The sequence below is a fragment of the Lepisosteus platostomus genome, chromosome 9 (genome assembly GCF_059453375.1).
Source record: "Lepisosteus platostomus isolate fLepPlt1 chromosome 9, fLepPlt1.hap1, whole genome shotgun sequence".
In the NCBI taxonomy this organism is placed as follows: Eukaryota; Metazoa; Chordata; class Actinopteri; order Semionotiformes; family Lepisosteidae; genus Lepisosteus; species Lepisosteus platostomus.
Window position 1 is genome coordinate 24,015,209 of NC_142619.1, and position 13,465 is coordinate 24,028,673.

At 34.9% G+C, this 13,465-nt stretch overlaps 1 protein-coding gene across 1 annotated transcript in view; it reads left to right on the plus strand.

Annotated features, from left to right (window-relative positions):
• LOC148654656 (uncharacterized) overlaps window positions 1–13,465 on the plus strand; it is a 113,043-nt gene that overhangs the window by 93,647 nt on the left and 5,931 nt on the right. Inside the window, exons 23-25 of the mRNA XM_088647225.1 lie at window positions 1,721–1,801; window positions 3,571–3,648; window positions 7,961–8,124. Of these exons, the coding sequence (XP_088503351.1) occupies window positions 1,721–1,801; window positions 3,571–3,648; window positions 7,961–8,124 (323 nt within the window). The remainder of the gene's footprint in view (window positions 1–1,720; window positions 1,802–3,570; window positions 3,649–7,960; window positions 8,125–13,465) is intronic.

The following is a 13,465-nucleotide window of genomic DNA, read 5'->3' on the forward strand; positions in this document are numbered from 1 at the left end:
GGTTTGGTGACCTTTTTTTCCAGGATGCTGCCTGTCTCTCGTTGAGCTAATTTCCCAATTTTAACTAGTTGGATGATTGTTGAAGCAGAAAATTTAATTCCCCAGGCTATTTCTCTCAAAGACAGACCACCATCAACAATGTTGATAGTATCGAGGCAATCTTAATTACTTAAATGGGTATGGTCATGTCTTTCACTATTCCAGATTGAATTAAATTATATCTATTGAATATATGTAGTGTATATACAGTATATAGAGAGAGATTCTTATTCATTGCATTTTGGCATTTTCTTCTCAACTCAAATAATTACATGAATTAATTTGAGTTGCGTATGTTATTATTCTAAGTAATGATATTACAAAAAAATCTGTAAACCTGTGTAATCACTATTTAAAATGTAAATAACATTATATATGTATATTCATAATGATATTTGATGTAACACTTTAATTTAAATGACTGACTCTGCGCTCTGATCCCAAGCTTCTCTCCCTGTCTGTGTGTCTCATGGAGAGCAAGTTGGGGTATGCGAAAAGACAAATTTCTAATACAAGAAATTGTATATGGCCAATCAAGTGATCTTATCTTATCTTTAATTGTTGCATTTTTTAATACATGAGTAATGTTTCAAACTTCTGCAGGATGAGTAGTTATTTGTCCTGGAACCAGTTACTTTCAATTGAAAAGTGTGAATCAATGTTGTAGGTGGACTGTAAAATAGCAAGTACAGCAAGCAGTTTGTAAATAAATATATGTATATGCTATCCCTTAAAATATAATTGCATTTATTCAGCTGTTGTCAGGTCATCTGAGATGACTTTTTATTGATTGGCAAGTTCATGGTGCATGCACTCTACGTGTGAAGCATGAGAAGTGATAAGACTATTGTCTAGTGTTTCTAAATGTTTTTCTTGTTCTTCATTAAAAACTGACTATTAAAAAATAGCACAACTTGGTGGTTGCATAGCAACAAAAACCTTTCAGGACCAACCTTGGAAATACTGCTTGGTAAAACTATGAAAAATGCACTGGTTTATAAAAAAATGCTAAAATAAATAGCTTGTATGTATTGTATGCGTCAAACATAATCTGAAAAGCAAAATGGTTATCATATTTAAAGAAAATGCTTATGGCTTAATGATTTTTTAAAGGTTAACTTACTGCAGGGAAAAAATGATGACGTTTTATAGAATTGTCTCTGTTTAATACTGGACATTGTCTGTTACATTTTTTTCTGTTTATTTTGTTTTTATTTAGTTTGACTTTGACACCAAGAGCATATTCTGGACATTCCTTTCAGTGCTAAGAAGCTACTATTCTTCATGTGTCAGGGATCCTTTGTTTTACCTGAAAAATCTTCCCTGAAGTTCATTTTGCAGGTGTTCATAAGGATTTAGATTCAAACATCCTATACAATCCTATAATTTTCGTGTTTGTTTGGTGGGAGGAGGGTGAGTTGCCTTTGGATGTTGCTTATTCTTTTTCAGTATTGTCAAGTGACAGATAAGATTGTTGAAGGCTTGGAGCCTTTCATGAATGATTATGCAAATCAAAATAAAACAAAGAAGGTAGGTAAGCACATGCATTGTTAGAAGTTCTGTAAATCGTTTGAAAACATGGCTGCAGCCCATTAAAATCTCAACTGAATAATGCTGCAGGAGCTGGAGAGTTAAGCTAATATATCATTGTTATCTCTCTCTTCCCTCTCTGCTATTTCAGGCTTGCTGCAAAGAGCTTTACTTTCAAACCTGCAGAGCAAGAAGAATTGCTGCACGGATTGCTTCAGGAGGAGATTGCCATGTATGCATCAGTAATTGGGTTGGGAATTGTGAGGAGGAAGGTTTTTTTTATAAACTTCTAATGTAGTTTTCCTGCTGCTGTCTCTGTCCCAGGCTCCCATGCCTCCTGGTCTGGCTTCCATGCCCTTATGTGTTATTTGTTCCCCTGTTCCGTCCGGGTTTATTTTCGTTGTTCGTGACTTTTTGCTTGTTCAAAGCCCTCCCTTTCTCTACTCAATAAAGGTTTTTTACCCCAGAGTAGGGGGTAGCTCTCAGCCGTGGACTCCCAGAGGTTTCCTTTCAGTCAAATGAGGTTTTTCCTCCCCCCAGTGCTGTGCAGCTCTTTTTTTGGGTGTCAGGAGCCGCCCTTAAAGGGGGGGTACTGTCACGCCCAGTACACCTAGAGGGTTCTCTGCTTCTCTCCTGTTCCTAGTTCCCTGTGATTATTTATGTCTTTCTGGTGTGTCTTGTTGTGTAGCCTATTTACTTCCTGCTTCTGCTCTGCTCCTCGCTCAGCATTGAGGTTTGGATGTCCTGAAACCTGCCTAGCACCAAGTTGCCCCACGTCCTCTACCTGAGGGCATAAGTTTCTATACGGCATTTCCTGAAGAGCTGAGCCCGGGCTAACCCCTGTCTCGCCGCTAGGCATAGGGGCCTTTTTCGCTCTCCTGCCATTCCACGGTTTGTCCCTTCAGACATCCGTGACAGTCACAAGCTATGGATAGTGACCAGAAGAAAGAGATCACGGGTACAAGGTAAGAAAGGTTTCACCATTGGGCTGCTGGGGTTACTCTCCATGACAGTGTGGAGATCAGCAATCCAAGAGGATCCTGGAATAGAGTCACTGCTTCTCTGTATGGAGAGGAGCCAGTTGAAGTGGTTTGGGCATCTGGTGAGAATTCCCACCTGGTGGCTCCTGGTGGGGTTGTACTGGGCACAGCCGAGTTGGAAGAGAGCCCGGGGCAGACCCATGATATGCTGGAGGGAATATATGGGAAATTAATGAATGGATATTAACAACACAACCGGTTTAGGTTCCTTTACCCAGAAAATAGTCTAATTTTATGTTTTGTAAAAATATACTGTTATCAAAAGTGCTTGAAAGTGACACAATAAATGAAAAGTGGGACAGATAAACATCACCTTCTGCATCTTTCTTTATGCATATTGATATGTGGCTTCTGACAGAAACCATGTGCTTCTTTAAAGAAGCTATACAGTATACTCTGTCTAAACTTTAATAATAATGTTTATGCTGTAATTTTATGTATAGAAGTTTTATATGACTTTGAGAATTTCATTTTGATTAGTTGGTTTACAGCCTTTCGCTAAAAGATGAAAGCTATTGCAAAAACTTTCATGAGGCTATTACTGTACTATATGTCTCCTAAAATATTTTACTGTATTCCTTGGAGCTGTTGGTTCATATCGGAGTGTCACAATAGTTTGCTTGAAACTTTGTCCTGTATCTACGTTTTAGGCCAAAACTGAATTCTAAAGTAAAGTATTGGTCTCCATTGAGGACAATGCTGATCTTAACAAAACTGTGATCAATAAGCATAAGAAATCATGCTAGGCAGGTGGTCATTTTCTCACACACTTACTTGCTCACCAAAAAAAAGACAATATTCAGTATGACCAACAGCAGACTAACTTTCAGATTTGTTTTAGATTCATTGTATACCATGTTGTATTTTTATGTTTTAAGCAACATCTTTTCTTGATATAGGAAAAACATGTTTAAAATTGTCGTCTTTTCTTTTAATAAAAGTATTTATTTTTGTATTTTAGTAATGAGAAAGTCAGATGTCTGGAGTTCCTCATTAAAAGTGGAGTTGAAGTCAATGCTGTGTATACAGGAGGAGACAGGTACAGTACGTGCATGCTTTATCACTGTATTATACTGTACTGTCATTGAAAAAATTTAAAAGTGTTAATGGCTGTTTTAGGAAATTGGTGCAAAAAGCATCTGTATAGTAACTATTCATATCCTTTTTGTAAAGACCAGCAAAAACATTATACAGTATACACTTGCAAGTACTGTATATACTCATGGCTCCATGGAACACAAATATTCAGACAAAAGCATGTCTTTTACAGGATGAATTGTGTGATTCTTTATCTTCTAAAACAGAACAAAATATCAAAGCTAAATTCTCTTTACATATGCCCATCTGTTAATTTTCCAGCTTCTTTATTATATTTGGCACAGACACATTTATCCCTGAATAGAAGTGGCATTTTTAAACTAGGGCTCTTATATGTGCCTAGAACTCAAACTGTGTGAAGGTCAAGTTTTGAAAGACGGCGATGTAATAAAGTAGACTCTCCAGGGTTTATCCTGTTTGTAAACCATTAGCTTCATGTGGTGATCTGCAGAGTGTGAGAGGCCACAACTACACCACAGCAGTCTGTCTTTTTAATTAACTTCTGATTGGAGTCCTGCAAGTTGAACATCACATTGTTACCATCCTGACTGTGATTTTAAGTCTGAGCTTTAACTCCTTTCCTGACAACAGGTCAGGTAATCTGAAACTGCAATGTAATGTAAGTTATTTTCCTGTTTTAATTTCATTACATTACTATGTTACTATTACTATGTAATAACAATTTCTAAATCTAAATTACTTGTGTTTTTTTCTGAATGCTTACCACCTGCAAATTGAGAATTAATCACTTATGGAAAATTCTATCATATCCCCTATGTGTATCCATTACTTTTGTTCAAAGAACTCGTAACAGGCTGGACAGGCAAGATTTACGATTTCTAAATCCATGCCGACTTTTTCAATGAATATTATTTTCATAGGTGATCCTCTAGTTTATTTATTATAATAATTTTAATTACTGTAGGGTACAGTATATGTAATAGAAGTCAGACTTAACATTTTGTAATTATTTGGTTCAATTTTCTTACTCTTTTTATGGATGGGTTTTATATTAGTAATTCTACAGTCTCTGTGTCTTATCTCTGTCTTAAGTTATTGTTCTTAAAGCTGGCTCAATAGCTTCTGAATAAGATCTCACATTTCTATTGAGTATATTAGATAAGATACTATTAAATCCTAGGGATTTATTGAGGCATGTCATTGACATCTTCCTTAGTGAATACTTGAGTGAACTACTTGTTTAGTACATGAGCCACTTCTCTTTCATTGTCTGGAAGGATACCATTTTTATTCTGGATATATTTTACTTCATCCTTGATGGTACTTTTGCTGTTGTGTAACTGAAAGAACTTGTTATTTATTTTAATCCCCATTGCAATATTAACTTTAAATATATTGCTTGGCCTTCTTGATATCCTTTTTTTTACCTGTGTTTTCATTATATTATACTATATTTCTTTAACTAGTACCTTTTTTTCCCTTATATCTTTCTGATTGATTTGTTGGATACAGGTTTTCAGCTTTTCATTCACTTTTGGAACAAATTTGTTCTGTGCTTTAAATAGAATCTAGAAAGCTGCCATCTGTTTTTCACTGATTTCATATCTGTCCTATCCTATTTTACTTTTCTTAAACTGTCACTCAGTCTTTAAAAGTCTGCTTCCTGGAAACTGGAAACTTCTGTTTTCGATTCAGCCTGTGCAGTTTCAAAATACACTCAAGGCATGCAATTTCTCCTAATGGTTCGCCGTTCGCTTTACTCTGTCCTGATTGTTTTGAAAGAAAAGATCTATACAAGCATTTTCTCGAATAAGCTATCTGGCAAATTGGGTAAGAAAGCTGTCATTATCTATGTCTACTGCTTCAACATCTGCATTTGGTGGCCTAAAGCATGCTCCTAACACTATACATTTGAAATGCTTTTTTATTAGTCTGACCCACAAAGATTCAGAGATTCTTGATTCTTGTACAGCAGCTTAGGTTCTTGAACCTGAGTGATCTTTTTAATACATTTATTGTGGCAACAGAGTGTATTCACTAATGTTACACTCCTCTACGTCAATATTGGTAAGCCAGATTTCTGTGATTCCAATAACATCCTGGTTATGTCATAGTTACTATCTACTATCTCATGTAATTTGTGTCTAATACTCCTAGAATTTAGGTATAAGCACTTACTGTAATTATTTTTTTCTCTTTAGTTCCCCCTTGGTCTTTATTTGCCATATAATTTCCTTTTCAATTAGCTTTGGTGTTTCCCCTCTTCCATTTTTCTCCTATAATCCTCATTCCAGTTTAAATGTTTCTGAATTCTCGGATTCGTGTGCCAAGTCGACTGGTGATAAACAAGAGATGATATGTTGAAACTGCATCCACTAGTGCACTAGTAAAGTCTCATTTAGAATATTGTGTACCATTTTGGTCACCACACTATAGGACATTCTGGAAGACATTGGCTTTAGTGTGAGTGTGTGCATTTCTGTGTCTGTGTGTGCCCTGTGATGGTTTAGCATCCCATCCGAGGGGTGTATCTCCCCTTCCACCTGTTGCTTGCTGGATAAAGTCTGACTCCCACTTGGCCTTGTACTGAATAAAGCAGGTAGAAAAAGGATGGGTGTATATATTGTTCAATGGGAAAATGTAACATAGGAATGACTAAAAACTCAAAACTCAAAACTCTAAATTTCACCATGTTCCTTAGAATCCAAATTATTCACAATCTGAAAAAAATGGTTAATTCAGGAATTTCTAATTCAGATTAAGTATTTGCATGAAAACAAGATATCCAAGTGACTTCCTGTTGTCAGTGATTAAGATAATTAGTTCAGAGATAGTCAATCCAGGTCCTTCAGTGCCAGGCTCCTGCAGGTTGGAGAAGTACCCTTTAAATTAACACCTGATTAACACAAATGATTTGGCTTCTTATCCACTTATTTCTGTCAATTATGTCTTTGAAGTGCAAGCAGAATGAAAAGCAGAAAAAAGCTTGGCTCTCAAAGACTAGAATTGCCTTCCTCTTATTCTGTCAAAGCTTAGTTGAGATCACCATTTTCAACCTACGTTGGTATTTTGGTATCAATCAGAATTCTTGGAAATATTATTTTCCTTTTTTACCTTTTATTTAATTAAGCTTAATCAGTCTAAGATTTAATTTATGTCATTTATACAAAATAAAACGTTTTTATATACTGTATATATAATAACCTTTAAAATGGACAGACAATTTTTAGAGTGGAAAAGCAGCTCCTGTTACAGTATGTTGAGCAAACTTTACAAAAACAATGTCAGTCTACATTTAGTTACTGAAGGCAACATCTTTTCATGAATGCAATTATTACATTTTTCTCTCTTTATCTACTGTTCAACGTAAAAGGAATGCATCAACTCTTCAAGTAGGTTGTATGGCACCTGATGACAGTGTGGATATGTTCAATTAGATAATAAAGGGAGAATTACAGTTAAGAAACTTCAAAGGGCTCTCACCCTAATTAAATAATTCAGAGATCTGGGAGACTGTGGTAAATAAACATTTTTTTCCTGAAATTCAATTCTCACTGAATGTCAGCTCAAACAGACTACAGCTAAAGGTAATTCTCCGAAATGAGTTAGTGGGTTCCAAATTCCCATATAGTTTGTGCAACAAGGCTGTTTTTTCAAAATGAGTTTTTTTACCTCCTTTACCTCCTTTTTTTTTCTTAATGTACTCTGTGTTTACCACTGAATAACAATGACAAAAAAAAGAACAATCTGAAGCTGACAAGCTCAAGGATATCATATTTTAAAACAGACTGTGTGTAAATATAAGAATGTTGTGTGAGTATTACATGCTCTACTTCCCTTAAAACTGAATGTTTGATGATAACGTAATGTAATGAAAAACAGTTATAAGGAGATGAAATTACTGGAGTATATGAGAGAAACAGTTAGCAATTTGCTGAATTATAAAGTACAAATGGAGAGCAAGGATTTTCTTATGAAAAACTAGGAACATTGAAATGATTAAATAATGCAAAAAACATGAATGTGGCCTTGGAAATAAAAAGAGGCTTATAGAAGATATTAATTGGCCTCTTTGCAAGTAATAAATCACACAATAAAGTTTCACAAGGTTGTTTTGTTGAGCCCAGTGAGTGTCTGCATGCACACAGCACTGCCTCCTTCATGGCTGACTGCATAGAAAACAACGCTACGTGGAAGAGACAAGGTACACTAGTGACAGAATAATGCCAAATGCTGGAATCAAAGTTTGAATGTAAAACAGTGATTAATCATGTGTCTGCTGTTCCTCACAGTGCATTACATCTCTGTGCACTCCGGCCTGTTTTGAACGAGCTGTTAGCATCACTACTGGACCATGGAGCTGAGGTTAACAAACTCAATGATGAGCTCTGCACTCCTCTGTTCTGCGCAGTGTGTGTGGACAATCTTCATGGAGCCAATTTCCTCCTGAAGAATGGTAGAGTACTGCATTTCATATTTAGTACTAAACCAGTGAAGGACAGATACTTCTAAGGATATGCGAAGGTCAGATTATACTATAGGTATGGTTCCTCTAACGTGAAAATATATCTTTTATAAATGGCCTCTTGTTATCTGTGTCAGAGTTCAGTAGCTGTAGTCCTAGAGAATCACACTCCCACCGGTTTTAAAAATAGTCTTAAAAGGTCAATGAGCAAATCTGGAAAGCATGTTAAATCATACTAATTAAGAAAGGAATTAATCCAAACAAGTTACTCAAAACTCAGCTGAAATAAAAAAAACAAGAGTCCGTTGATAAAGATTGATCTTAATTTGTTTTATAACTGTGTATTCTGATATATTACGTTTTATACAGTTTATTAATATAAATGTCGATATAAATTTCAATGACAAAATTTACTTGATAATCCAAAAATTGCAATTTGGTTTGTTAATTTAGTTTAGTCATCAACTGATAATTTTAAATGCTGTTTGTATGGTCTTTCAGCATTAAGGCAAAGTTATACATAGTACAACTATACATAGTTGTGTATAGTACAACCGTCCATTTTAACAGAACTGTACATAATACTAAACAAGGAATGGTTATTGGTGAAATGAGCAATGAGTGCATTTAAGATTTTGCTCTGCAGTCAATAAATCAATTCTAAATAATTCATGGTTTGTATAAGTTTGCATAGTTTGTTTTACAGAAGTTTAATAAGGGGGTAGGACATCCTTACATCATGCTGTATGACAAGATGCATAATTTATTCAGGAATGTGCCATAATCAACAGAAAACTAATTAAATTAAGGTTTGATAGTTAAATCACAAGTGATGAAAAAGTAAGACAAAAAATCAATGTTTTTTTAACAATTACAAATGTTGAAATGTTTAATGTTTATGTTTGTGTTTACTCAGCTTATGTTAGCTTATGTACTGTATTTGCTATTTAGCAAGTGTACAGAAGGTTTCCTTGAGAAATTCTTTCACATGATTCTGTGTCCTGTAATCATATTTTTGCATAATTACTCTGTTATTATTAGTCACAGTATCAGCTACAGGTAGAGAATTCCCCCTAATTACAGGTCTACTTTTTTTCTCCCTGGAATTACTCTACTAAAAATACATATCAATCAAAATTATGTTTTTAGCAGTCTAAATATAGTCTGAATTTGTTAGTTGTTATTGTGTGTGTTAGTTTTGAATACTGAGAAAAACTAATGTGTGGTTTTGTTGTTGGACTAAGAATATAATTTAATGGTTCAGGTGGGTAGCTGCGTCAGCATGCGTAGGCTGCAAAGGAACAAGTAATAGGTTTATTCCATGCTGAAAAAAAGAAGAAAGAGAACACACTTGAAGAATGCTCCACGGCCGAAACGTTGTGTTCTCTTTCTTATTTTTTTCAGCACGGATTAAACCTATTACTTGTTCCTTATATAATTTAATGGCATCTCTTGTGCTTGTTGGCTCATTCCAGCCTTTAGGGTTCTAGGAAATTAAACTAGAGACAGAAAGAAAACACACATGATAAATTAGTCTAATCAATTTAACCAATTCTAAACTTAGAAAATGCATGTTTTATATGGAATTATAGACCACGGAATAATAACTCTTTTAAGTCACAAAATGTAAAAATGTCTGATTCAGTTATTGAAATGTATCCAGAAAGGTTCCAAGGTTTCTAAAAACTGATGGTTTTAAAGACACATTTCATTCATGGTCCACTAGTTACAAAACCTTCTCAGTTAAAGAAAGTTTTACATTTTCATTACAATTAGATTACAACACTAATGAATTAAATTGGGGTTGGGTGGGTCAACATGTAAATGACTGTTCAGCCCACCAGGAAAGTAGTTTAATGTTCCTATTCTAGATGATCAACAGCACCAGGTAGGTATTGCATCTTCAATGCATAGTAGTATACAATTATTGGCATAAACACCATATTATGAATGAAGTGAATATTAATTACTATAGAGATTAAGGTTCCTCTCATAACCAGTCATTTACAGTATAAAACAGTTACTGTCAAAAGAGATGTAAATTTAATTGAAATGTTGCAGCCTTTAGAATACTAATGATTAATTAAATTCAGCAATCAATTTTTTTCCTTTTTTTGCTGTATTCTTTTAGTACATTGTTTGTCAGTATGTCTCACTACAGTTTTGCAAAAACACTCTGTATTCATTGTTTATGGTCTTTGTTTATGACTCAAGTACCACTGCTATTGGAAAGGAACTAGATTAGCATTAGAGACCATAAAAAATAATTTTACCTCCTTATGTATGATGATAAAAAGATTAGATAAAAAAATGTATCTGGGTTCCGGCACTCTTTTCACCCTGCAGCACATTGGAATACCCCTGCCTTCAGCTAAGTAAATCTCATCTCATGATCAAATGAGCCAATTTACAGTACTGTGATGTATCCAAAAAAGAAAGACTCAGTTAAAAAAGATGAAGACTGCTCATGAGATATAACTAATGTAGTACAGCTTCTACATGTTTGCTCAGAAATCTATTATTGTACTGTCATTCTTTTTTTATTTATTCAAGTTATTAATGAAGACTAGGTTTCAAACTATTTGTCAGGCAGCAATAATACCGTTGAGAGACTTTTGAATATGGCTAATTTAACTTTAAAGGTTTTTTCAGAAATCATGCAAATGAAAACAAGTATATATATTATTCATTATCATATTGTTTCAGTTTAGGTTAATCACACACATATACCACATTTGAGTAAAGTATAATTGTATAAATGCATATCTTTACTTATTTTTTCTAATGTTTGAACCATTTTACTTATTTTGTAAAAATGTTTTGCCATTGCCATTTTTTTCCATTGAATTTAATATTTGTGCTTACGATATTCTCTTACGTCCAAGGCATGACTCTTCCATATCATGAATGCAAGTAACGTGAGGTACTTTTCTGCTTTACTTTGTTCTAGTTGAGCTCATAATTTCTTAATTAGTTGGATTATTAAATTAACTGGACTGGATTATCTTGCTTGATTTTGCCAATACAATGGTATACACAAATTATACAGTAAATGTTTAAAGATAAGTAAAGATTTATGCAAGAAGCATTTCCACTAATAACAACACTCTCTAATCTATTATGGTATGATGTATTGTGATGTATTGTGATCATGGTGTACTGAGGAAAGATTGCATGAAACTGCTTAATGAAAAAGTGTTTGATACTATAAGAGTGTATTTCTTGAAAGTGGAAATTAAAGATAAATTTGACTTCTAATGTCATCAATTTTAGATTGAAAAAGCTAAGGTAATCAGTTGCACTGGATTACTTTTCACTACTTCAATTACCATTCTAAAAATCTCAAACTTTGTTCCAATCAGTGTAGAGAAAATTTGTGATACTTAAGGCAAACTAAGAGATAGATCCGTGTCTGTCTATCTGTGTTCAAGTTTACACATCCGAAATTCCATGGAGCAAAGTGGGTTATTGTAATAACATAAATGATGTGTAAACCAGATCTAAAATGAAGAATTAAATCTAAAATGCCACCAGGTGTGTAAATACTGTATGAAGTTTAATGGAGTCATCAAGACTAGTTGGCTGAGGGGAATGACAGAAGAATGACAGAAGACTCTAACAGGAGAAGTAAAAATAGTGTTTAATAGTGTGTAAGTAAATAACAAGGTAAAAACAAATGGATCCATGGCCCACAGTGCCTTGCTGAAAGATTTGCTGATCACATACAGGCAGACCGCAGATGATAACTATCTGTCCTTTATCTAATAATCTGGCATATTCACGTGCTGAGTAAAGCCAAAACAATTTGTTACTGTACATTTCAATATTCTTCCAAAAAAGAACAATACTGAGAGTGGCTATGCATAACAAAATCTAAAATTAAACTCTGTGTAAAATTAAGCACCATGAACGACAAATAAGTCGTATAAGCAATTTAGAAACAAACTAAGCATTGGAGTGATCTAAAAACTGATACAGAGAAGAAAATTATGTTATTCAGACAGTGAAATGGCTACAATTCATGAAGCTCCTTCCCCACAATGATTAACTATATAGCGCATTTAAAGGTTGCTTTTCAAAGTGCTCTACAGAACTACAACAATGATAAAAAATACAGAAGATTTGCAAAATATGAATATACAATGAGAGGAGACACTAGATGGGGATACGGAATACAGTAGGAGTAGAGGGGTAAAGAACAGAACCAGTTAAGTAAAGGCTGTTCTAAAGAAGTCTAGATTTTAGGATAGAGTTCCAGAATTTTGGGGCATAACACTCATAGAGTGTAGACGGGCTTGGGGGAAATATAGGAGATCAGAATTAGAAGAGCAAAGGTTGCAAGGTGGAGAGTAGGACGATTGTAGCTCAGACAAGTACTGTGCTGCCAAGCCATGAAGAGCCTTATAGGTGAGCATGAAGTCGACATTTAACTTGACAGGGAGCCAGTGCAAGGACTCCAGGATAGGAGTAATGTGATTACATGCACTAGACCTGGTCAGGAATCTGGCTGCCGAACCAGAATTACTTTCCATTCTGCATTCATTAATCTTTTACTGCCTTGCTTAACCCTGTTGGCCTTGAAAAAGAAAGTGGCTTGATCTTTTTGCACTATATCTCATGAAAGGTGTTTTGAACAATTAACAACACAATAGAAGTTGGCACCAGTCATGGAGTGGTGTTTGGTAGCAATACTATCTGCAACATGATTTTAACAATGTTGTTTGTATAAGGCTCTCAATCAGCCCAACACAGCATGATTTTAACAATGTTGTTTGTATAAGGCTCTGAATCAGCCAAAAACAGCATGATTTTAACTATGTTGTTTGTATAAGGCTCTGAATCAGTTCAACAAAGTGATGTGAGAACAGGTTTTTCAGTTCTCACACTAGAACTATGGAAAAACTGTCTGTGTTTCATGCAGTTAAGGCATGCCTATGTTAAAAAGAAAAGGGTGTAACTGCATGGAGGCTCCACAGTAGCATTTGGATCTGGAAAGTCCAACAGACTGCATAGGGAGAGGATGTTTTGTACTGTATATCCTGTAGTGCACAGGGGTCTCACATGGAGGAGATAAATTCTTGTTTGAGTCTCCATCAGAGTCGTTTCTGTCATGTTTGAAAAGTGTGGGACCCAGACAATTGACAAGCAAGGCCCTTTTCTCTGATCTGTCCCACATGGAATCCATTCCTACTCTGGACATTTAGGGAGATCCTACTTGTCTGTGATAGATAAGGGCCCAGTTTGTGATATGTTGATCGCCGTCTAGCTTTTTGTTGGAGCTATAGATGGTGATTAGTGTTTTTGTGTCGTGGGAGTTACCGGAGGTTTTAGT